Here is a 25,478-nt window from a genome sequence, read left to right as displayed (position 1 = left end):
TCATTCCACCACTTTCAACAAACCATCTTGCTGATGTCCTTTCATGCCTTCTCTTGGCTTGCTGTCAGGCTTTCCCTTGTAATAATTTACTGTTTGCTTCTTCCGTATCTTCTTTCTTATGCTCCCCTTGCAGAGCCGGTGTTCCCACTGGAAACATTGCCTCCAGCCCACTACCCTCTATTCTACTTTCTCACCTCTCCTTTCAGAGTTTTGTTTAATTTAATTATGCTGATGACTTCTAAACTTGTTAATTACAGTTTTCTTTCCTGTATATAGCATTTGCCATTAGATGGTTATTAAATCCAAAGCTCAAAATAGATGCTTTCTCTCAAACACCAGTATTTCTGTTGTTTCTATTATTTTACACAATGTTTTGCTGCCTCTGTTGGCTATCCCATGCACTTTATATCTACTTATTCATTTAGTGTTGCCTGTCCTTAAGATAATTTACCTCCTTTTCCAATATTAAACAACTATATTTTTTTTCTGATTCTCTTCTTATGAGAGATTTTGACTTGGTATTCAGTCACTCTGATTACCAGTAATCTAATTCAACCTCAGCCATTATTGCCTCATTAAAAGATACTGTGCTCACTGTATTAACAATAGTCATAAAATGAATTGTAATGGCTCAAAAATTTTATTGCAAAGAATATGAAATATGTGAGAAAAACTTAGAAGTTTTTGGAGGCACTGTTACTCTTTGCATCACCTAATTCCAAATTACAGTTTGGAGCATTGTTATTGCTCAGAGACTGGATGTCTCACTGTACCTCTGCACAAAAGGCAGATAGTTTTTACATTCTACTCATTCACATGGATTAACAGAGAACTTTAAGGAACAAAAATGTTTCTTTCTTATCCAGGTGTCCAATCTGTCTTGAAGAAGATTGAGGTGATCTTGATCCCATAGAATTCTCCATGCCAGCAGGCTCCATTAATTTAAACCCCTTGACTTCTTTGTCCATCAGTGTTGGCAGGTGCTGATATTGTCAGAAATACCACTTTCTTATCTGGGGAATGAGCTGTAAAGATCTAATTGTCTTGGTAATGGTATTTGGTAACAATTTTCTGTAAGGCATTTCTCAGATTATTTCCTCTATTTCAGATTAATTCCATAAATTCTAAACCTTTGTGTATTGGGAAGCTACCAAACTTTAATTTACAAGTGTCAGTTTTTTAACACACATCAGTTCCATATTTGTAAATTACTGTTTGTTTGTGTCTCCCTCTGAATTCCAGCTAGCTAGTAAGGTTTTTCCTACTGAGTAGAAGAGAGGCTTGCCCCTTCTTTTGTTCTGAGAAGGGCAATATACAGGGCAAGGTCCTGCAGAAAAAAAAATACACAGACACAGACACACACAGACAGACACACACACACACACACACACACACACACACACACACATATATATATATATAAAATAGGGCAAGGTCCTGGGGATTAGCCCTGAGCCCACTGGCTCTCAAGAGCAGCTTCATGGCTGTGTATCCCACCAGGCATAGCTGTATTCAGCAGCACAGAGCATACAGGTATTATCTGCAAAAATTAGAGTCAATAGCATTGTCAAAATCAAGCCCTATATGAACAGCCATATATGAAAAGTGAGTGCTCACTGAAGAAAGTCTTTGATGACAGGGATGTTCAGTGGTCATCCAGTTACCTCTGCACAAACCTAACAGCAAGAGGAAAACCAGTTCTGAGTTAACGAATCAAGGGCAGAAAAACTTACAATCAGATTTTGTAGACACCATTCTCAGTCAAATCTATATTTTTTGCTGTATTTCTCTTTAGTGCAATACCATGAAGTTCCAGCCATCTTGAGTGCAGAGCTGTATTCAAGTATAGAGGCTTGCACAATAGCCAACAATTCAAGGGCAAAATTGGCCAGGCTGTTTTAAAACAGCACTGGAGTGTACCAATAGCCTCACAGTGGATTTCATACTGGTCATGCCAGAAGAAAGTTCAGCTACTCATTAGACCACCCTTTATCATGAATGAGAATTTAGAAGAATATTTTAGCAGCAATTCATCCTCACACCAGTCACACTTCCAGCAATCTCACACTGAACCAGAGACACAGCATAAAGACAAAGCAAGTCCTTCACCAGCTCAGCTCTTCACAAGACAAGGCAAGTTTCCTTTCTGTTAATGCAGGATGTGACAATGGATCTCAACTCTAAATTAGATTCTCTAAGCAGTGTTACAATGGAGATATTTAATAATAACAATTAGTCTGTATAATGTACTCCCAACAGCTGTCTGTGAGGCTTTGCAGTGCAGTATGCTTTCCTCATTGCAGTCAGTACTACTCACACGCTGTTAGCAGCATAGCACCTACTTTATATGCTCAGACATTGCCCCAAAATTAGAAATGGTAGTTGCAACTTTTTTCCCTTCTCATGGGAGATGTATGCTCATGATTTGCAAGGGCTTGGTGCATTAAAAAGGAGATTATTATTACTATCATGCTGGGTTTTTTTAAACATCACCTACTTGTCTCAGCACTTCACAATTAACAAGTCAGAGCAATACCCCCTAACTTAAGCCAGAACTATATCCCAGCACCCACTCAATTTATTTTTGTTTTTAAGTTCTTCAAAAATATCAGCTCTATTTTCCAAATCCTAACTGCTTTTCTGAGCTGATATTGAACTGAAAACTATATTTTTTCCCTGGCAGCATTGGCACTTGCATTTCCTCTTTGCTGGAATTGGTGTTCCTTTAGCATGGCTCAGTCACAGTTCTAAGCTCCATTGTGCTTTTTACTATACTGTCAGTCTCAGAAACCTCTTTATTCCACCTTGCTACTAAAAGCTGCCTGCTTTCAACTTGAAGTCAAGCTACAGTTGTATTATTCTAAAGCTTCCTTTGGAAAAAAAATTAGAACAAAGTTCCCATCAGCGGTAATTAATTTTGACAGTGTGGGCTTTGTAGCAATTCACAAACCTGTACTTTGTGCATCAGCATTCCTTATTATTCTAATTAAAGTGGAACATTGTGCCCTCACCAGTCATTAATGGGTTTTCATTTTGTAAATGACATTTGCAAAAGTTAAAATGGGCAGTTCATATGAAGTCCACAGGCAAGAGCGTTAAAATTAGCATCACCATAGCAACAGCCTTCCATCGTTAGTATTCAGGGCAACAGCAAATGTTTTGTTGTGCTTTTGTTTCCAAAAAAAGATTTTTCTTCACTTGTCATTCATGAATAGAAAAGGCTCAGACCCATATATTACAGGTAAAATTATTATATTCGTTTTAATGTCATTGTTCTAGAATTTCCCCATTTTTTCAAGGTATTTATTCTTCAGGGCAGAGGTTGAATTTCATAATCTCTACAGCTGCGTATGTCTAAGTTCCTGAGTGACACTTATCCCTTGCCAGCCTGCTGCTCAATGGTACAGTTTCATATAAAGTCAGTCACTTCTACTCAAGAATCTGTACCAACTAACAGATTCTGTTGAGAATCTGTAAAAGGTGCATATATGACAAAACATGGTCAGTCCTCCCATTACGTGGAGATTGCATCTCCTCTGTGCTGGGTTTGGTGGTTAAGTGATACTGTTTATATATCATTCTTTCCCCCTTCTCAGGAACTGAAATGTAAGTGCACACATCATGTCTATTGAAACAGTATTCAAATTTCATCTTGTCTTGCACAGTTTAGAATTATGGAGAGAAGAAATGGCATCTTCTGCTCAAGGAGACCAAGACAGATTATAAGCATACTCCAAAGTCCTTTACTGGAGGAGGTGGGGCTGGCTACCTTTTTTCCTCAAAGTTTAAAGAGGACTTGATTGTCTGGAAGCACATTGCAGCAATATTTTGCAGTTTGATGTACCTAGAGGCATCCTGCTCACATAGGTCTGCTTCAACAAAAATCACACCATCAGTGCTGGGAACACAGCAGTTTTCCTCTAGAAACAAATATTTTGCAGGCAAATAGGAGTTAAGAAAAGAAAAGCAAGAGGAAAAGATGTTAGTGGAAGTAGCTGATGAGCAGGCTGAGGTCAGTAGGATTGCTGGTTTACTTTGCAGTATCCTGGATTTTCAGTAACGAGCACAGATCAGAAGTAACAAAATGTTCTCTAGCATTATGTCTCTGCGATTTAATTTGGCACAGGAAGATTCGTTCTTTCCTCTTCATTTTCTTAAAGTACTTAATTTTGCATAATTTTGCAAAGAAGAGTCTTTAACGAGTAAATACACTCTAGTGCATTGTAAAAGATGGGGGTATTATCAATTTCATGAAAGACATTCTTGTATTTTAATAGATGAGGTACATTTCCATACAGTGATTGCCTCTCTAGTACCTGCCTTTGCAGTATTGATTAATTTTTCAGCTAGTGAAACCTGCAGAACTAGAAAACCCTTAAAATGTTGAATACTTATACAAATTAACTTATATAAATTAACTAAAAATTATCCATTTGGTTAATTACAATTATGTAAATGGTAAATGGCAATTATGTAAATGGTAAATGGCAAAAGTTGCCATTTGGTATTTGGCTCTTGGAGGGCTTTAACACAGAATGGGATTGCAGTACCTCTAAGGTTCTGAAATATCTACATATATGTACATGTGTTCAACCTCCTTCTTTTACAGAAGCGCCTTTTTGCTGGCTCAAGTTTATTTTCCCTCTGTGCTGATTCACTTTACTTTTTTTTCATATTTTGGTGGCTTGTCCAAAGCATCTCCCAGATGCTTTCTGGGAGATACAGCAGGCTAAAACAGTTCATTTTCTCTTTATTAGACTTCCATATCCTACTGCAATGAAGGTACTTACTGAACTGTAATATTTTGCAGAAATTTGCCATTTGATCTTTACAGATAAATTCAGCGGAGGAAAGTAGCATTATAAAAAAGTAGTTTTCACTGAATCCAGAATGTAGTCTTCATTTAACTAAAAAGTTTTGTTCCTATCACTCTTTCTAATTTGTTTGTAAATCTAAGTTTAATACTAGTTTCTTGCATTGCTGAATCTTATAATCATCAGTTAAGTAACTCACCTTTTTTAAAATCAGCTTTGGAGATCTTTTTAGATTATTAGCTCTTTGCAGTAATTGAACTATAACATCATTAGAAATATTTATCTAAATTGCAAGGGGTTGATAGCCTTGTTTATTGCAAAAGTGGCAGGCAGAGAGGATCTATGACAGACTTCTGTTTTCCATTCCAGACTTCATTCTCAGACAGACCCTTGAGCAGTGGTGTGGCAAATGAGAGAAAACTGCCAGTTTCTTATTTATCCAAAACACTCGAATGCTGTGTTTCCCCAAATATATGTAGATACTTTCTGCTTAGGCATATCCTTGAAAAAGTTACTGAAGCTGTTCTTCATTAAGGATGTTTCTGCATTTGGTCTGAAAATACAGAAGGAGATGCACCTCTATGAGCATGGATTTCAGATTCACCATACTAGCTGCAGATTTCCCTAATAGAGAGTAAACTTTGGAAGCAAAAGTAAGCAAATGAAATAACCTCAACTTTCTGTTTCATAAATTATTCTTCTTTAAAATCATACCCATCTTCAGCCTATAGAAACCCCAGAGAGTGGGAATAAGTGCCTTGCAGCTGTTTTCCTAAGTGTAACAGACTGTATTTTGTAGCTGGAAATGTCAGTGCTTACAGGAATAAAAAATAAAACCCAAGAGTTAGAACTACTAAACCACAACCACATTTTTATTTCTTATCTATAAACTTTTAGTGCAAGTAATTGGGAATATAGGCATCTTGAAATTTTACTTCACTGTTTAGAAAGAAATTTCTTCCAGATTTCTGGCAGTGATATCTTTTTAGCCAGTAGGATACCATTGTTGAATATCATGTTTTAGCTCTATACTTCAGATTACCTTACGTATCACCTGAAAATTAGAGGCTAGAAAACTGATTCCCAAAGATCTAATATGGATTAGCTCAACATCATTTCCAAATCCTGGTTTGAACTTCAGAATCTAAAGCCAGATATTTTGATATAAACCACCATGAGATTATGTTTCTGGCTATAATTGCACTTAGCTTATTTGTTTCCTAATTACTGCTTGTTAATGGGAGTGCTTATGCTTTTAATACTGCTGTAATATTACCAAACTGCAATTCCATTGCAGACAGTGTTCTAGATCTTTGTATTTGACAAATATTTATTCCTGCATATTCCTCATTCATCTGCTTTTCCACTATTTTAATTGTGCAATGGCACAAAAGCAATTAAAACCTTACTAATATGGTTAATACATGTTAAAACTTACTTTTATATGGTATTATAGCCTTTTTCTAGTCTGAAGGAGGAATAACAATCTTAACAATCTTAACAATCTTGAAATTAGCTGAAGAACCAGAGGACCCATAGGTTATGGTGGTAGCAGTTTAGGCTCTCACCAGACTTGCTGCCAGAAGTTTGGGAATCAAATTTAAGTTCTTCATTTAAAGCAGCTTGCATGGATCGAGAGAAATGTTCATTGAATTCAGCAAAGTTACTTCTTGTTTTTAGTACTCTAAAAGGGATCAGAGTGTGGCTGTCAGCATTCCCTCTCCTGTATCATGATTTTTCACATCAATGCCCAAAGTATTGTAGAATAAACATTAGCCGCTAGCAAAAGGCAAATCCGTATCTGTGCGGTGCTCTCTTGAGAAAATTGAGCGCAAAACCCTCAGTGCTGCTTTGCTCTGGGGCATTTGTTCACCATCCTAGAAATAAGGAGTGGAAAAGAGTCTGTCAGTGTGAATCCTTTATCAAACTCGCCTGTGAGGGAATGCCCACATCATGTGGCCTCTCTGCTTTGAATTGAAGGCAAGGGGAATCATTTCTCATGTGTCAGTGCCAACTTGGTTTTGGTCAGTGGGTGTGTTTAACACACCCGGACACCTCCCAAACAATTCTTCTATTAGAACACAAGACTTTTAAAGTACTTAGAAATTTTTCCTCAGTTTTATCCATTCAAATTAAGTTTCCATTGACTTCAAGAGACCTTTCTTACTCTCACCGACTCCCCTTTTCTTGCTGTTATGCATTATTTCCTACAAATTGTCATTTAAGACCTGAGAGGCCAGTGGTGCTCATCTCCATTCTGCAGCTCTGCTCATCTCTTCATCCAGTCCTGTGGCACATCTCAAGGACACTGACAAAGATTGTTGCTGCCTTGCCTTGCCTTCCCTTGTTGCATCTTGCAGATTTTCAGCTTTTCTCAGCTTGCTCTTTAGTAGATCCTGCCAACAACTGTTGAGCATTTCCTTAAGTCACAACTGCTCTTTTCTTTGTGGAGACTTTAGACAAAAAAAGCAACCAACCCAAAAAAATTATCTAGAAAACTGCCTCCTGCCTCGTTGTCCAGACTTTAGTTTTCCTGGAGTTGCCACAAACTTCCTTCTCTGAGCTCAGCCTGCTACAAGGCTCAGCATTCTCCAAAACAACAGCTCAGATATATTCTAATTTTATACTCTTCAGGTCTTTTAATACTCACCATATTAAAGTGATGTGTATCAAGTAAGAGCATATGCCTGCAAGTTTGTTTGTTTCTGAAACCTTCCTTGAATTACATAGCATATCCTTCTAAACTAAGAAAATAACATATGTGCTGGTGAATAATGAGTAAATCTTTTCAGCAAAAAAAGAATAATTTGGAGGTTTTTTTATCAATGCAAGCCATTCATAAGTGTACCATGTGCTGACAACCTTTAAGACAGCTTCACCATAGCTAGTGAGACCAAACAGGTGGCAACCCCCAATCAGTGCCTTGTTATCTCTGAGGAGCTTTGATCTACCTAATGTATAATAAATAAGATACTGCATTTTAATAATCTTGTTGCTTTCATATCACTTGTCTTGCAAGTTCTTATTTACAAAAAACTCATCCTGATATTGTTGGGGTTTTTTAATTAGATTTTTTTTGATCATTTATTTATTTCACCATACCTACCAGTAGACAGATGATACAGCAGCTGGAAGTTATTATACTGTATATCCACTACTTCCCTATCCACCTTTTTCCTCTTCTTGTGGCTGCAAAATATGTAACCATTCTTTTGTTTCATTAACTATACACCATAGAAGAGGCTGACCAGATGATCCTTTTAGGTTAAGATACTGGCTGACAGAAAATGCAGTTAGGCCTGAAATTCCCCTTGTTTGCTACATGTACTCCTCACTATAAGGCCATGTTATGCCATTATGCTCCAGTGACCAATTTTTTTTTTGTTAACCAATTAAATAAATTTGAAGAGCCTCCTTAAAAATAGCATACTTGGTTCTGCTCTTACATGTAAATATATGTCAATCTAGGTTTGGTGTTGCAGTATTTTCAGCAATTTAGTACTCATACTGCTACTCAATTCCACATACTTACTTGTGGTCAGTCTGAAGGCTTGAAGGCAGGGCGGATCAGAGCAATCCATCTCTGTGTAAAAGACACTACAAAGCCAATTATATTTACATAATATATAATAATATAGAACCATAGAATACTGCTGCATTGCTTACAATTAGGTATTCTTTTTATTCACTGAAATCCAGTGCTGAATTTCTCACCAAACTATGCAATGTCAAACTTAGCATTTAATTAAATGTTAAGTTAGAAAAAGAAAAACTATATAACAGACACTTAGTTTTATTCTAAAAGGTATTTAAAATTATCCTCATAATTGCAAATTATAAAAAAATGTAGAGAAAGTATGATTTTAGCATAATGACCTAATTAAGAAAATAAGAACTGTCTTTTTCAATGTTGGAGTTGGTGGCTGATTATATAAACTATACCCATCTCGGAACAAGTTAAAAAAAAAATTTAAAATGCATCAAATTGTTTTGAGCGAGAGAATGGGATAGTTTGTCAAAGCAAGAACAATGTGTGCTCAGTAAGGAATGCAGCCAAAATTTTGTTTGGAAGTACAATTCAGCTCGGTGTGTAGCATGCAAGGCACTAAAAGGGCTAGAGCATTGTCACTACATGCTGTGCTCTTGCAGCTCACACACTTCGCAAGATGCAGAAATGTTGTGTGAATACACAATCCAGGGGAGCAGATGAATATTCTATATTCTACCTTTTACCAGATTCTTACAGAAATTTCTACTTAAACCACTGCTTTTAATATAAAGAAAATCTAAGAAAGGAGTGCTTGTATGTATTGGGAGTGCTCTCTCAATTTGATAATTTTGTCAAAAATTCTGTCAGTTTACAAAAAAAAAAAAAAGTGGAAAAAATAGTTGTTCTTAGAAAATTTAATTGCTGCAAACTTTGGAAATTACATATAAAGTATTCAACAAACTTCACTAGTAGTGATTTGGTTTTGTCAGATTAGCTGCTTTCCGGACAGAATATTCCCTGTTAAATGTTGGTTTTTTTTGATTACCAAAATAATTACCATTTCTTTGTGAAGCTCACCACAAAAGCTTGAGGATCTAGTGCAGAAAGGAACTTGTGACTGTCTGCATGCCAGGTAAATCCCAGGAATTTGAGCTGCTCCAGAACTCGTCTGGCTCCCCAGTCTAGGGAGAGATTGTATCATCATTCCATATGCTGGATTTATTCTGCAGGCCCAACTAGTTTCAAACAGATACCGTTTCAGATACCATTTTCAGCAAATCTTTTCAAAGATATAATTTTCAGCAGCTCAGCAGCATCAACTCCTACATTAGGCCAGATAATTTGAAATGAAAACAAATTACATTTTTAAAATCAAAATTTATAAATGTGAAGGAAATCATGCTTTGGGTCCACAGGAGCACTAAGTGGGAAGTAGAGGAATATCATGGCCTGCTGTAGGACCATCCACCTCTCAGCAGTAAGAAAAGGGTCAGTGTGTGAAATTTAGACCAAGAAATGACAATTATTCTCAGGGCAGACACATGTAACAGTGTAACTAAGATAATATGCTACTAGAAAGTTCAAACAGCCAAACTATTGCCACATTTGGAGAGTTGCTCCCTCCTAGCTATTTCATAGACTAAATTATTTAATTAAATGGCAACATAGACACAGTCCCATTGTCCTGGTTTTCTCCAAACTGAAGTAAGTTTCATGTACAATGTTGACAAGGAAACAATTAGTAAAAACAGTTACTTTCTTCATCTCTTATCAAACATGGTATACTGTCATCAACAAATAATGGTTTTACATTGCATAAATTCCCTTCTAATTATTTTTTAATTTTAAAGCTCAGTAAAGCATAATGTTTACAATGAAAACTATCAGAAAAATTAAAATATGGCATAAAGTAAAAAAAATATTTATTTGGGGAATAGAAGACTTTTAATGATTATACCTTACTTGCAAACAAGAAATACATTTATTTAGCTTGTTTCCTAAAATGTGATTCTTAGAGTAAACCTTAATAAGGAAATCCGCTAAAAATAAAACTCTCCAAAGGTTTTAGTTTAGTATTAAATACCCTGGGTTGAAAAAAAACCAGTGGATTAGATGGGGTTTAATCCTCCACTCTTTGCTTGGGTTCTGCTTAGCAGAATTCTTAGTCTGTCAGCTTCTGCAAATCTTTGCAAAATTATTTTTATCCTTAATAAATTATTTGCTCTGTTAGTTACCCTAAAAACAGAACAAATTGAGGGACATGGATAGAAGGATAATAGTTTGAAAAATAATTGCAGTAGAATTTTAAGAATGAGAATGAAGAGCAACTGCAGCAACAAAACTGTGGAAAAGTAACAAGAGATCCATTTCTCAACACTGAACATCATTTAAATGTCCATAAACAAAATAAATTTTATTGCTAAAGTACAAAAGTGTTTAGAAATCACATCTTAACCTAGTGTAAGGTTGAAGGTCTCATTTTGTACTATTATTATTTTCTCTTTCCTGATGTGTATTAATATAAAGGCATTAACTAAAGTGAGGATAATTATTTACAAAATGACATTTTGTTATGAAGTTGGCAACCACAGACAAGACCTGTTTATATAATTGAAGAAAAATTGAAGAGAAGAATGATGATTTAAAACAGCAACTTATTTTTTTTTTTATATGACAAACTAATTTTGTTATTTTGGGATTAGAGATGAATACTCAAACACTTGTAATGTTTTATGAGACAGAAGGTGTGACTTTAGAAGATCCTTCTTTCTGACTTCAATGACAGGTAGAAAATCTTCCACACAGTACACAATATGGTACCTATGTATTACATTTATGCCAATATGAAATGGCAAATTCTGGACACTGTTAAATAAACAAATGGTTTGAGTGCTCTGCTCTGCATTTGTAGTGTACCATGTAGATATAGAGAAATCTTGGTTTAATGTAATGCTTTCTTTTTTCCCTGGAAGGAAGGTGAAAAACACTGTGTGATGTTTCTTCAGCCTGATAACAGGAAATGAGGTATTTTGAACTTTTAAAATGATCTGCCTTTCTGTGTTGTGCAGTGAGGGAGATGATGAAGTTGAGTAACTTCACTTAGTGCTAGCAATAGGAATTTTCTCTTTAAGTCTGGACTATTTTAGAAAAAGCTGAAGATTTTGATATGGCAGATGTGTAGGCTGACATTTCTGATAATGTGTTCAAAGGAGTTAGATGTAGCAGCAGGAGTCTAAGAATGTTAATATGGACCATAACCAATATTTAAACCCTTAATATTTTAGGGCTGCATGGATTGTTCAGGATTTAGATTGCACCTTTGAAAGCAATTTCCTAAAGAAGCGGCAAATAGTTCCAAATACAAATGTTTGTTTAGTTCAATGTGGAAAAATTCTCAGTATAGAAAGAAAAGAAGTATTTTGGCTGATTTTGAGATAAACACATTCACCATTGTTCTTGATTCAATACTGGATTATGGAAGGTCCTTGTGTACCTTTGATCACAAATGTCAAGGCTCTTTGACTTAGGCAGACAAGGAATTTCTGATTTTCATTGCAAATTTTTCACAGTGAAATCTGGCTGTGTTGTGAGAAAGGAAATCATCATTTTGCATGTTTATTCTTTCCCTAAGAGACTCCATTTTCTGTTAAATAACTGAGATCAGAGAACTGAATGAAAGCATGCCAGTATAATTGCAACCTATTTGAGACCTTGCTGAGATGCACTGTGAGACATTTGGCTCAACTGTAACACATGAAATACTGAAAGTGCACCTAGACACATTGAGTTCCACAAAAATGCTCTTATTAGGCTTTGATAAGCATGAAGTTTAAACTGTGCAATATAGTTTAGCAAAACTTTTTCCTGTCAGCTGGCACCCACAGGATTCTTCCCTGAATTAACTGCCAGCTACTGTGCTGGGGATAGGAGGAGCTACACAAAGATATATAAGTGTAAAAGCTGGGAGCACTACTTTGTAGGGAGAATCATAGTTTAGTTAAGTAAATGGAAGGTGCAGAAGCTGTCTGGAATTACGTGGAGTATGTGCTAAAGCATAAATGCTTGGACTTGCCACAGGACACTTAAATTAAATCCTTTTCATCAATGAAATCCACTTACTAGGAAATAATTTTTATCTTACCTCAAAATTCCTTTATATCCCTCTTTGCTGAAGGGCTTAAGTGGTAGCATACTTTTAGATTCAATTAGGATAAAATAATATCTGTGCCCTAGGACATGGCTCCATTGCAGCTGATATTGGTTCCTCTGTCTCTGGAAGCCTCAGTTAATGTAGGCATCTGTGTGCCAGTAGTTGTTTCAAATGCCTGTATATAAACACTAATTTTCACTCTTTGGCATGGACAAGATGAGATTGCTGCCACTTGCCGTTAAAGGGTGCTGCCAGAGCTATATGAACAATTGTCTCATTTTCTAGCTAAAGTATATTTTTTTCATAGGATATTGTTTAGAAATGAAATAAAAAGTTCAATTTCAGAAATGGCGGATGTTAAGCTTTTGCTTTGCAGATTTTTTTTCTTGCTGACCTCAGGTTAGGAGTAGTTGCACAAGCCTGAAGCTGCATTTCTATGCAAATAAATTATGAGAAATGTCACCTGGATCAGATGCAAGAGTTAGCCTGGATGGAATTACTGGTAAGGCCAGTTGGGTGTAGCTGCCTTCTCTGCCATCAACTTCTCTAGGCTGGTTCCTTCCCCAAGTGCAGTGCTCTGCTCTCTGGATCCCCATGTAAGACATTTAGAAAGGGAGAGCAAAGCAGTCTTGCCATGCAGGACTAAGCTTTGCTCATGTTCCACCAGGGTATTGGAGAAGCTAAAGACTGTCCCATTTTGAAACTGTATCAGTGTGATTTACCTGGAAGGGAGAGCCATCCCTTTCTCACATTAAGGCTCTGTATGGCCCAATCAAGGGAAAAGGTTAGGAGTAGATCTCAAACTGGTCTTTGCTAAGGTCAACAGCCTCAACATCTCTGGGAAGAGGATGAAAAAGCCCAGTGTGTCCATAAAAATAGGCAGGGTCTCTTGAGTCTGAATTATATATTATGGGTGGTATATTATAATAATTGATGAAACAATAAGGCAGCTAGGACAGGTTCAACTAATATTGTAAAGTAAGAGAAGCTACAAGTTTCTGTGAGAACACAGTAAAGCATCCATTTTGCTAAAACACGGGCAGAATACAGGCAGCAAAACATGAATGCATTAATTCAAAGGTGCAAAGTCTGTCCAATTAGTGGTCTGACTGGGAACTTGACTGTATATAGCTGTCATAAAATGCAATCGATTTCATTGTTATCTTCTTTTACTACCTAACTGCAAACTTACCATTACAATATCCTAGTAAATAATCTTCAAGCATGATCTCTGTGGCTTTTCCCCCAAAGGAGTATTTTCTCTTCAATATGATTTTGAAATAAAGTCTTCAATGTAAGAAAAAAAAATCTGTTTGTATTATATTAGTCACGAAAAATAGATTTAATAATGTCAAAAATATGTATATCATGGAATGCAACACAACCAAAAAGTAAATTAGTGCAAAAAAATAAGGCATTCTTCTCCTTTAATGTCTGTGGAAGCCTTTGGAAGAGGGGGGCAGTTTGTTAGGGATTGGGAATGCAGGGTAAGCAGTAGGATCAGGTTTTCTGGTCCTGAGTGAAGTAGGACTGCAAGATACAAGATTCTTGATTTTGAGATCTATACATTGATAGGAAACAGTAGAGAAGGTAATGGTTTTGTAAGCCAGCTTTTGTGTTTGCAACACATAATTTTATGCATAGAAAGAAAGATTTTGAGGTGAAAAGAGCACTAGTGAGTGAGAGAGTTTATGAAATCCTTCTTATTTTAATCCCTCCAGGAGGCAAAACAATCATTTATTTCCAACTGGGCATGTAAAGAAAAGAAAGAAATGGAGTTTGTCTTTGCTGCTTTGTTTAATTTATCCTTATTAGTCCGCATTTTTTTCTCAACCCTACTCCCTGTAATGATAACCATTCATTTTGCCAACACAGATTCCTCAAACCAAGAATTTACTATGGTCTAATTATAATTTTTCAAGTCTTATTTCTGCATTGTAAAGATCAGCAGGCAATTTTGTTTGACCTAAGTTTTCGGTTGGCAGATTTTAAGTTATTTTTAATATATATATATGGTTTTTTTCCTCCTCCTAGCTTTCCAAAAGAAGGGGTTTTACTACTGTTAGTTTTCTAGCATTATGTCAGTATTTTGCTTCTTGATCTCCTATTTTTGGGATTTTTTGCACTCCAGTTCATCTCCATCCCAGAAGAGTAAGGGTTAATCCTACCTTCATTTTCTTTCTTTGCTGTGGTTTCTTATGGAAGGGAGAAAGGAGCTTTTGCTATTTACAGGAGCTTACCTGAAGAGCTCATGGTGCTGGTGGGATCAGGATGTGCTATCCACCCCTTGCAGCGATGTGTGCAATCATACTCAACCTCGGTCCCACTCTGCTCCTCTTTTCAAGGTCATACACGTAGCAGTAGAGACTGAACACTCTGCCACTGTTGCTATCACCTTAAAAAATAAATGTAGCCTCTCGAAATTTTCCTTTCCAAGACCTCACCAGGCTGGAATTCATACATATATTTAATATATTCAAAATGACAGGCACCCTCTCATTCACCTTTCAGCAACAGCATGCAGTGTGGTGCAACATAAGGCACACACGGGCTGCTCCTGAGGCTCTGTGGTACCCATCTTGTAGAGTGACTAAGATTTCACTTTTAATCAGGTGCCCTTACTGTAGTAAAAGCAAGTGCAGCCCAAAGGAATGTGAAAGCTCTGCTGCTGTGCATTCAGCAGGAACAGAAGTGTTCCTGTCACACATGCCACGTACCAATACTTTCCATGCTAGGCATTACATTGCTGCAAGCTCTGTAATATTTACTGCAGAATTAGTTTTAAAAGAATAATAATAAAAAAAGAGGTTACATCTTCCTCTGTCTATTCCAAGAATGTCTCAGTGAAAAAAAAATCTTGTGAGCTCCACTTGCCAGTTACTTACTTGCCTTAGAGTGCAGAGAATGAGCCCTGGGTAGGAAGTAGCACTAGCTTATCATCCTTCATGTGGGACAGAGGTTGGGTTTTCCTCTGGACAGGGAGTGGTAGGCTCCTTCCCCAGTAACTATGGTGTAAATAACTGATTTTAAGCATACTGAGTTCTGAATGTTTTACTAGTTCTTTAATCTACATTGCAGTGTTGGGGGGAAATCAATGGAGCGTTTCAAAACTATTTTCTTTGTTGCATTTACAATATTTTAATGTGTTTTCAGTGGTAATGTGCAAAAAGGGAAAAAAAAAAAAAAAAACACAACAAACTAGCAGCATCCAAACCAGTATTCTCTTGGCTTTTCTAAGAGAGCTGTAAACAATTGCCCAGACACCCTGGAGGTGTCCACTCTTGGAGCATATTTAAGACACATGATCCAGTAAAGTGCCATTGTGTGATCCAAATTGATTTTTAGCATTTATTTATATTAAAAAAAAAAAAAAAAAAAAAAGATACTCAAACAGTGTAAGGGATTAGCCAGCACAAGGAGGCTATAGACTTCAGAGAGCTCTGGAAGTAAGACTTAGCTAGTAAGCAAATGTTGTATCTTCACTTTCAAAGACAGTAAAATTTAAAAAATGTTACTTTAGTTTTCTAACTCATAAAATGCTAAAGTTACAAGTAAACTTGTACCTTTAATGTCTACTTAGTTTTAGGCAAGTCCCTACCCATTTCTGCAATTGGGTTTCCACATCTGTCTGTAACATGGAGTGATGATGCTAATCTTGTACATAAAACTTGAAAATATTTATACTCGAGAGTTAATGCTTAGGAATAAATTATTTTATATTCATATAATTAGTTTTAATGTGTACATTACTCTGGCTCTTCTTTCATTGAAAAGGAACAACATTCTGAGAAGAACTTATTAGAACACAAAAAATTGCTTTCTTAAATGCAGAAATGACAGTGACCCTTTGGACAGTGAGCAATGCAGTCAGACTGACTGCAAATCCAAGTCATCTTTCTATTTTTATTTTTTACCTGAAAGAGTTCTGGGGTAATAAGACCACTTCTAAATATCATCCCTAATTTTTTAAGCAGTCATAATTTCCCTTTAATCATCTGGTGTTATTAAATGTTGAAGACATAGATACATTGATTAGATATAGTCCAGGACAAAAGAACAGTATAGGAGAAATAAACATTGCTCTTCTTCTCATTAAGGTCTCTATATAGGTGCACAAGTTGACTGAGTAGACCTTGCATTAGAAATGTACCACAGGGAATTAAAATTCTGCTTACTCTGTAATCCTGTTTTATTATTTATAGGGGGTAACTATCTTTTATCAAATAAATGGCTTAAAATTAAGTATGGCATAAAAATTGGCTTCAATTACAAATGCCAAAGACAGTAGACATTTGCACTGCAAATAAAATATATTTATGTAATAAATGATGGGTAGTTTAAAAGTAATTTGGAGTAAGAGTTGCATTACTTGTGCACATTATACAGCAAAAATATAATTTTCAGGTCAATCAAAATAGCTAAAAGCTTTGGTAGCTTTGGAGACAACAATCAGAACTATATTAAATAGATTTTTTATAAAAATCAATTTATAAAGTCAATAGGCTTTAATCCCTTAATCCTTCAACATTCTTGTTTTGCCCTGGATGTTCTTGAGTAATAGTTTGAGTTGGGAGATCAAAGGGTTAATTTTCTTTTCAATTGGAGAATGACTCAGAGTTACCCTTTATTGGAAAAAAAAAAAAAAAAAAAAAAAAGTGGTGTGTGGGTGTAAGGTAGGGGAAAAGAGCCAGGAAAATGGATTCACTAATTGGGGTTTTCACCTGCTGTGAGTCTAATTGAATACAATGCTTTAATTGTAACTCAAGGAGAAAGAAGATTATGCAAAGTATGAGAAATTCAGACTGGTTTTTAAATTCTTATTACTTGGCACTATTGTATGGGAAAGAAGACCAGCATGATAATAGCAGCATCAAGCTTCTGTTAAGGCAGGCCAGGAAGCTCCAGAAACAGTGAAAATAGAAGGAATGTGTATCAGGGAATCAGTGCTAGACACTTCTGAAGGAAAACAAACCCCTTTTGCTGTGAAACGTCTGGCCTCTGGCTACCCGTCCCTTTGTATGACACGAGCAGCTGCTCTCTCCTTGTAGTGAACCCTGAGGTTCCTCCCAACTAGGATGATAATCATCCTCTTTTAAAGATTTAAAGAGAGTTTTGTCATTTCTTAAAACTTAGCTAAAAATGGGAAAATGTGAGACTGCTGATATAACACAATTGACACCCTTCAGCCAGTTTATTCATGTCAAAACTAAGATAGAGTTAAAACAATTGCTCTTATACCAGGACCACTGACTTAAATAGAAAATTCACAGTCTAATGAGTTTTAACATGGGAATTTATGTTTACACAAAAATTATTCTTCTATTTTCTTTCCATATTGGGGTAATATTAGAGATACAAGGTTACTGAAAACTGTGAGTTAGATCAGTTAAAACAACCTAAATAATCTAGAAACTATGAGAATTTAGCATTTAATTCCAATAATGTTTATATTTACATTAGAGGGCCTGAGGGGTTGAACCTTGAGCACCTCTCACATTAATGCTTCTAGAGAAAAAATAACTGTGGGCTTACCTTGAACTGCTTGCTGAACTTTTCTTAAAATCAGATAATTCAACTACCTGGAGCATAAGGGGAGCCCTAAATTTCCTGGTGCTTAGGCTTACACCCTCCGACTTCAATGCCTACTGACATCCATGTAACAGGGATGGGATGAATTTTCCATGCTTCTAGGTATGCGTCTTCCCAGGAAGATTCTTTTGTACATTTGAAAGGTAGAGAATATATTTACATTTGATATTAGGAAGAAATTCTTTACTGTGAGGGTGGTGAGGCACTGGAACAGGTCACCCAGAGAAGCTGGAGGTGTCTCATCCCTGGAAGTGTTCAGGCTGGATGGGGCCTTAAACAACCTGGTGTAGGTGGCAGGGAAGGTGGAACAAAACACTTTAAGGTCCCTTCCAACCAAAACAACTCTATGAATTTAATTTGAAAGACACTGGTTTTGGGGTGGCTTTACCAGGAAATCAGAATATGTAGGGCTTGAAACACTACTTGGTTATGGGAAGGACTGGGAGCCTTCATTAGGGGAGACTGGCCACGTTGATTTGTAGTGCTTGTGACACCAGAAGGAGATTGTTGGCTTTTCTTTGTGTAATTCATATTGTGTAGGAATTAATGCAAAGAAACACTGCAACAGTAACTCGGCATGAGCAGAACTATTCCATCTGCACAGACAGATCCAGGGGAGAAACTCACCCTTCCTTCCCTGTGGGGCCAAGGCAAGCCCTTAGATATGAAATTACGCGATTCTACTCATGAATAAACCACTCAGCATTTTAAGCACCAAAATTAAACGCTGAAGCAAAAAAGTGCGGGTTAAGGCCCATTTCAAATCTGTCTGGATTCGGTGCATATTTTAGCCAAGTTTTCTTCCCGAGTGCGCTGAAGGCGAACTGATTTGCCCTCTCTCCGGCCGGCCAGCGCCAGGGCAAAGAACACCCAAAAAAATTAGCAAGGAAGCCAAAGGAAGCCCCGAGGGCTTCCTCCAGAATAGCTGCACAGCCCCGGGAGACCGGGGAGGGGCGCGGCGCCCTCAGCCGCCCCGCAGCCGGGATCAGCGCGGGAGGCTCGGGGCTGAGGGCGGGCAGCGCCGGCACCGCCGCCGGGCGGGAGCGGGGCGGGGCGGGGCAGCGCCGCCGCCTCCTCCTCCTCCTTCCCTCGCCTTTCCCTCCATCCCTCCCTCGCTGCCGCCGTCCCTCCCTGCCGGCGGGGCGGCCGCAGTGGCGCTGAGCGTCTGGGCTGGGCGGACGCGCTGTTCCTGCCTCCGCGGCGCCGCCGAGCAGCCGCCGCCATGAGGGAGCAGCTGCGGGGGTAAGGGCGCCGCGGGCGCGGGCGGCAGGTGCCGGCGGGGGCGGGCCCGGGGCCATGCCGCGCTCCGCGGCGGGGGAGCGGCGTGCCTCGGCGCCGGGCGGGCGGCCGTACCTGTCACCGCTGACACGGGAAATCGCAACTTGCCGCCGGCTTTCTTCTGGGAACTTGAAAGGGCGTTTGGTTCGGCGCCTTTTCCCCGTTCCCGTGGCCGTAGTTGGGCGCTGGTTGCGCCCCGTTGGCACACGTAGGAGATGGCGGTGTGAGCGGCACGCACGCATGGCACTACCTGTGCCGGCGCCAATACCTGTGCCCTACCTGTGGCGGTGCCCGTACCTGTACCGGTGCCGGTGCCGGTACCTGTGCCGGTACCTGTGCCGGTGCCGGTGCCCGTGCGGGCTGGCGAGGGGAGAAGCCGCGCCAGGGAACCGCGGCGCTGCCGGAGGTGCGGGATGCGCGGGGCTCGCCTCGGTGCTCCGCACGTTCCGGGCTAGCGCGGTGCTGCACAGCGTCACCTGCGCGCAGCATCGCCTCTGGGGCATCTCGGGTCGGGCGTGAACTTCAGCGGAATTCCTGAAAGCGAACGTGCTCGGGGGTGTACGGCTTCTTTCCCCCCGTCATTTCATGCTTAGAAGTAATCTTTCAAGTTAATAGGTAGAAGGCGCTGGGAGGGGATTCCCTCCGGGCGGTAGCGCTGCAAGTGCTGTATTTCTTGTTGCTATATGGCACCTTATACTGCCTTTTAATAGCTGCTGTAAAACATCTTGCAGCCTGGGACAGCGGAGGTGTCTTGCACTGGAGTTGGGCAGAGGGGTGGTTTTTGCAGGCATATGTGTGCAGAGCTGGGGAAACGAGGAACCTGGTTCTGTCGGGGATCTTTGACCTTTTTAGCACTAAGGAATTGTTCAAGGCCATCTCTTGTCTAAGCCTGGATTTGACAAGACCCTGCGGTGAAATTGCTTTGGCAGAAGTGGAGAGGAGAGGCTTTGGAAAGCAAATAGATCAGCCGAGAGTGACAAGCCGGGGGGGCAAGGCTCACCCAAACCAAGCCACGGAGCGGGAATCTTTTCCCCTGACAGAGCAGACAAAATAAATGTTAAACATCAAGGGGAGGAAAAAAGGGTTACTGTTCAGTACTTGACAGCTGATATTTGGCCCTTCTCCTATTTTTCATTTCCAGTATCGGCAAGAAACTTTAATATGTATCGGTGCCTGCCTTCAGCAGTCTGATAAATCTTGCAAAAGCCAATAAAACAGGCTAAAGTCAAATTCCTGCTGAAGAGACGCTGATCCTTGGCTTAAACAGAAGTAATCTCTGCACAGATCAGTAGTCTCTAGATTTACAGATGAAAACAGTAGTTCTTTGTAAAGCACAAAGGAGTGCCACCTTTTTACATTGCTAATACTTTCCATAGCACTAACTTGTCTTAGCTTAGGAATTAATGAAGCTCTGTAAAAAGAGAAATATTCTTTCTTTGCAATCACTGTCATCTTCCGTTGAGAAAATTTTTCTTATAAATGAGAGGTAGTGTCTATTCATAAAAGCTCTTTCATTTGCATTTAGGTTAGTTAAGTAAAATCCAAACAACTATCATGTGTATTTTGGCTTTTTGACAACAGTCATAAGGTGGTTGGAGTAACATTTGATTCATCATAAAGACAGAAGGCGAGAAGTATTGTAAATCACGTTGTTTGAAAAGAGATTAGTTCAGAGCTTTGTACAATACCACTATAATTTTGGCACTTTTTTGTGAGTATATGTAACTATTTATTGCTATGCGATATAATTTTTTATTCTATGCACATCTATGCCTTTGCACATGTTGTTCATGTCGCATTTGCTAATGAAGGGTGTGGGGAGAAGTGCAGCAGAACTGGCTCTGGTATCACCAATGAAGTCGGCTGTAAAAGTTTAAAAAGGACTCTGCAGTTGCAACCCAAAATTCTGCTCTGGAACTGAGCAGTGAATACATGGGATGTAATTTTTTTTAATTTTTGTTTTAAAGGGGTGAGGGAGACAAGATGCAATCAAAAACAGTTAAAAGATTTGTGAATGTTACAGCATGGCTGGTGCAGGAATGTTGTGGGGGGATTTGTGCAAGAATTTGGGTGTGGGGGAGCGTTGCTTTCAATTCCTCCTGCTGTTGGTATTGCTCAGAAGTAATATAAAAAGAATGAAGAAAAAATGACTGTATTTTGTCCAAACTGATCAAGTCATAACAAGGCAACTGTAATTCAGCCAGTGTGTCTGTTAGGATATCATCTCTTGATTTCATGTTTCCAATCCTGTGTGTTGTTGGCTCTGCTGACAGTGATGAGAGACAAATCTCTCTGCTGTTAGCAGGAACAGGGGAGTTCACACAGGCATAGTGTGACAGAATTCCCTACATAAAAATTATCCTTGCTAATATAATGTAATCATCCTTTAATGAAGTGGTCCTGTGGTTCTCAAAGGATGTATCAAGTGAAGACTATACTTTCATCCCACCAAATTATCAGTGTGTTTAGTGTGCCAGTCACACCTGCATCAAGGTGTCACCACTGGCCATTGCTGCTTGTGTTCTTTTCACGCCTGGTTTTAATTTCCCTTCCCCTTCTGCAGCTCAGGTCAGGTCCAAAAGAGGAAAATAAGCCAAGTGAGTGCACTTATATTATTATTTGTTTCAGAATGCCTGTGATTTGAATGCTAGTGATCAATTTAGTTGACCTAAATGTAGACCCAAATTGAAAAATAGATCCTCTGAGCATGTGCAATATTGCAAAACTGCTGGCTGTGTGTGCCAGTGTCTTTTTGTGTTGGTGGTTTGTTGCAAAAGCATTTTGAGTACTTATTTCTGCACATATTCTCACTCTGCTTTAGCTGCTGCTAGTCAAGAGGACTCAGACTACACTTTTGATGTGTTTCTGACTAGCAGGCTGTAAATTGTAAAGGGCCTTGTTCACCAGAGTTTGAAACTCTGGCAAACACTTTGCTGCAGATCTATTAGGGATGCTACAGCATTCCCAAGTGTGTTTGAGGCTGCCTGAAACTGCTGAGCTGGCATTTCACTTCAGACGGTGCTCACAATAAGGGCATACACACAAATCCTCCCCCACTGGTCCAACCCCAGAGCTCACAATTAAATGGCCTTTGAAAATGGCAAAGAGGCTTACGAAGAATAGCCTTGATGGAATCTAACCTTTCCTGGAGCTGCCCTTGTGTGCGGAATAGTTTATAATTTTCTGAGCTGAAGATGTTGAGAGGAGAACACCTTTTAGCTAGAGCAAAATATCTGCAGCCTTCTTGTGTTGTGCATGTAAAGTACCAGCAAAGTCTGCCCTGGCTCCATACGGCCTCTCAACCTTTCCAGTTCCCTTCCAGGGCTTTGCTTTTTCCTACAGAAGCACAGAGGGGTGTTGAGGGCTGGCCAGCCCATCACTGGGACCAGTACCAGATGGGAGCTGGGTGCTCCCTGCCGAGGGTGGGATCCAGCAGGTGCAGGGCACTCTGCCCCATGGGTGCTCACTGCTGGGGCAAGAGTCAGGGGCTCTACTGGCTTGACTCTCATGGTCTCAGGAAGAAATATTTCCTCTGAGTTGCAAGGAAATTTCAAATTAAAGTTAAAGGGGAAATGTACCTGCCCTGCAAATTCAGTCTTTGTTACTTGAACATGAAGCAAATTAAATAATTCTTTACAAAATATGCATTTCCTGTGATAATTAATCTTATACTATGAAAGAAAACCACTCTGAGTAGAGGTTTGGGGTTACCTGTGTTAAAAATATCTGAAACCAGTTGGAGTCCAGTGTTTCTTTGGCAAAGAAAATTTTATTTACCAGGTCTTACAAAAGCAGTTTTGTATTTTCAGCAGTAGTAAATGCCATAAGCTTAAAACATACATGTAAAACTCACTGATAAGTGATTAGACCTTACGATAAAAAATAAAAATTAAAAATGTAGTAAATTACTCATTGGTATAACTTTGATATTTGGTATTAGTTTTTCACAAGAAGATGATCCTTTTATTCTTCTATCCCATACAAGCATGGGATATGTCCATAATATCTATATTCACCTTTACCCAATATCTAATGGCTTTTAAACGTTTTCATGGGGAATCAGTTTCTTTGAAGGCTGCCAGGTTGACAGCTGTGGAGTCTGAAATTTAGTTTGTCCATAGAACAATTTGGGGCTACCAAATTAATTTCATACAGAAAGGCAGCTTATTTTTGGAGGCTTCTTGTAACTGTTCACGTAAATTCTTTTTCTTGTTTTTGCTATGTGATTCGGCATGCAAACCATGGTACAGTTCCTGTTCAAATATACCCCACTTCTGGGGCTATCTGCCTATGGGGAAGCATGCCAGGGTGGCCAAGCTCATGTCTGGGGAACTATTGATCTGGGACTGAGTGCAAACAAACTGCAAGCCCAGGTGTAGGTGTGAATGTTTGTTTGGGTCTGTAGCTGTTCACCTGAATTGTGGCATCTCTGGCTACAGGGTTTTCTGCCATGAATGCACTTCCGTCATCTTTTCCTTTGGAGTTCTGTTATTTCAATAGAGGCTTCTCACAGTGAGTTACTAGGAATTAAGCTGGTTTTGTTTTTCTTCAAAAATATGCTTTATACATGAGTATGATAAAAGGTTCTGGTGTTGCATTCTCCCTGCAGAACCTGCCCGCTCCAAGCAGGATAGGAAATGCAGGAACTTAGATGCAGGTGGCTCAGATCCACAGGTTTGCACTTGAAGCTACCCAGTTTCTGGGAATAAAAAAACAACCAACCAAAAACAAACCCAGACTGGGCTGAGATTTCTGAATACAATTGCATCCACCTCCCTTTGCAGGGCTTGTTTTTAACAGAGCAAAGAACAAGACTGGTTTTGCTCCTGTGGCATCCTTCTCCCATTTTCACTGCCTTCAGCCGCTGCAGGAATTGAAAAGAGGTGGGAATGCTAAAGTTATTGAGACAGGGCTTGTTTAAAACCCTGTGCTCAACTAGGGCAGGTCTATGGCAGAGTTTTTTTCTTAAGCTTAGTGCTTGTGATCCCTTTCATTCTTTCTTGTAGTTAGAGAGCAAAATCTGGAAATATTATATATAGTAAACTCCTGAACATATAGAGGTTACTGGGGCAGTAAGTATTCACAGGAATCAAATAAATAGCCTGTCTTTTAAGGCCAAAATTAAATCATACTAAGAAAACCTGGCACAACTTTCTTTTTCCTTGAGTAGAGGCGGTGTTGAAGTGATACATTGGAAGTTTTACCTCTTCTTAGTCTATAAAGGGTAAATGTACACTTGGGAACATCAGTGCCTCAAAATGAGAACTCAAGGTCTGTTTGTTCTCTAAAACAACCTTGTTGTGTCAGTGTTCCAGGGCACTGTGCAGGCCATAGGTGCTGCTGGGTGGTGGTCTGATCTCCTAGAGCTGGAAGGTGTATGCTTCAGAATCTCCACTGTGCTGTGGGTCAGGTCTTTCTCTTCTGCATATGTTCTCCAGAATGATGTGTGCGTGTTGAAGCCTGCATGTCTGCTTTTAAGTACAGAAATGGCAAATGTATTTGCTTGCAATAGTGTGCTACCTACGTGTTCCATATATTTATTTTTTCTAAAGAAGACTCACGGTTGTATCTTAATGCAGCTGAATTCTGTTTGAATTGAACGGGACTTTATTGGCAGTAGGACAGATAAGGAGAATTTTCTTTCAAGCCTGCTATGTTAATGAAAACATAATCATGTTAGCTATGCTGTCATTAAAAAACAAACTCAAAAAGTATAACCTTAGGAGACATGAGTTGCTACTACATCCACTAACACTTCATTCTGTTGACTTTCTCACGCTGCCTGTCCTTCGGCAACACGTTGTGTTGCAAAGCTGGAGGCTGCTGACCTCAATGCAGAGACTCTCCAATTTACATTCTGGTCATACTGCAGCATTTCATAACTTTTCATAGCTTTTCCCTGCCTCTGCTGCCTGACACTGCACAGGGACCTCCAGGGCCAGGGAAAGGGCCTGGGAGTCCCAGGAAAGAAGCAGAGCAGCCAAGAATCTTTGCTAGAAGAGATTGTCACTGTGGGTGCAGCATTGGCCTAAAAAGTGGTGTAAGCTGTACCAGATGTTTGGTGGATCAGAAGGCTGTGGCTCAGGGATTTTAGCACAGGGGTCTGGACTGAAAGGAAGGATTGGACCCACTGCATTGGGTGGTTCTTACCTGCTAC

At 39.1% G+C, this 25,478-nt stretch overlaps 1 protein-coding gene across 20 annotated transcripts in view; it reads left to right on the top strand.

Annotated features, from left to right (window-relative positions):
* DMD (dystrophin) overlaps window positions 1-25,478 on the top strand; it is a 1,151,138-nt gene that overhangs the window by 1,047,122 nt on the left and 78,538 nt on the right. For 4 of the 20 annotated variants that reach the window (XM_021553018.3, XM_021553020.3, XM_021553017.3 and 1 more), the window contains exon 1: window positions 19,138-19,285. The exons of the other annotated variants lie outside the window; for them this stretch is intronic. In XM_021553018.3, the coding sequence (XP_021408693.1) occupies window positions 19,266-19,285 (20 nt within the window). In that variant the 5' untranslated portion in view covers window positions 19,138-19,265. Of the gene's footprint in view, window positions 1-19,137; window positions 19,286-25,478 lie in introns of those variants that run through there. 20 annotated transcript variants of the gene reach the window in all.

Source organism: Lonchura striata, chromosome 2, assembly GCF_046129695.1.
Source record: "Lonchura striata isolate bLonStr1 chromosome 2, bLonStr1.mat, whole genome shotgun sequence".
Lineage (NCBI taxonomy): Eukaryota > Metazoa > Chordata > Aves > Passeriformes > Estrildidae > Lonchura > Lonchura striata.
The sequence above is the reverse complement of the archived record's forward strand: the minus strand, read 5'-3'. Positions and strand labels throughout refer to the sequence as shown.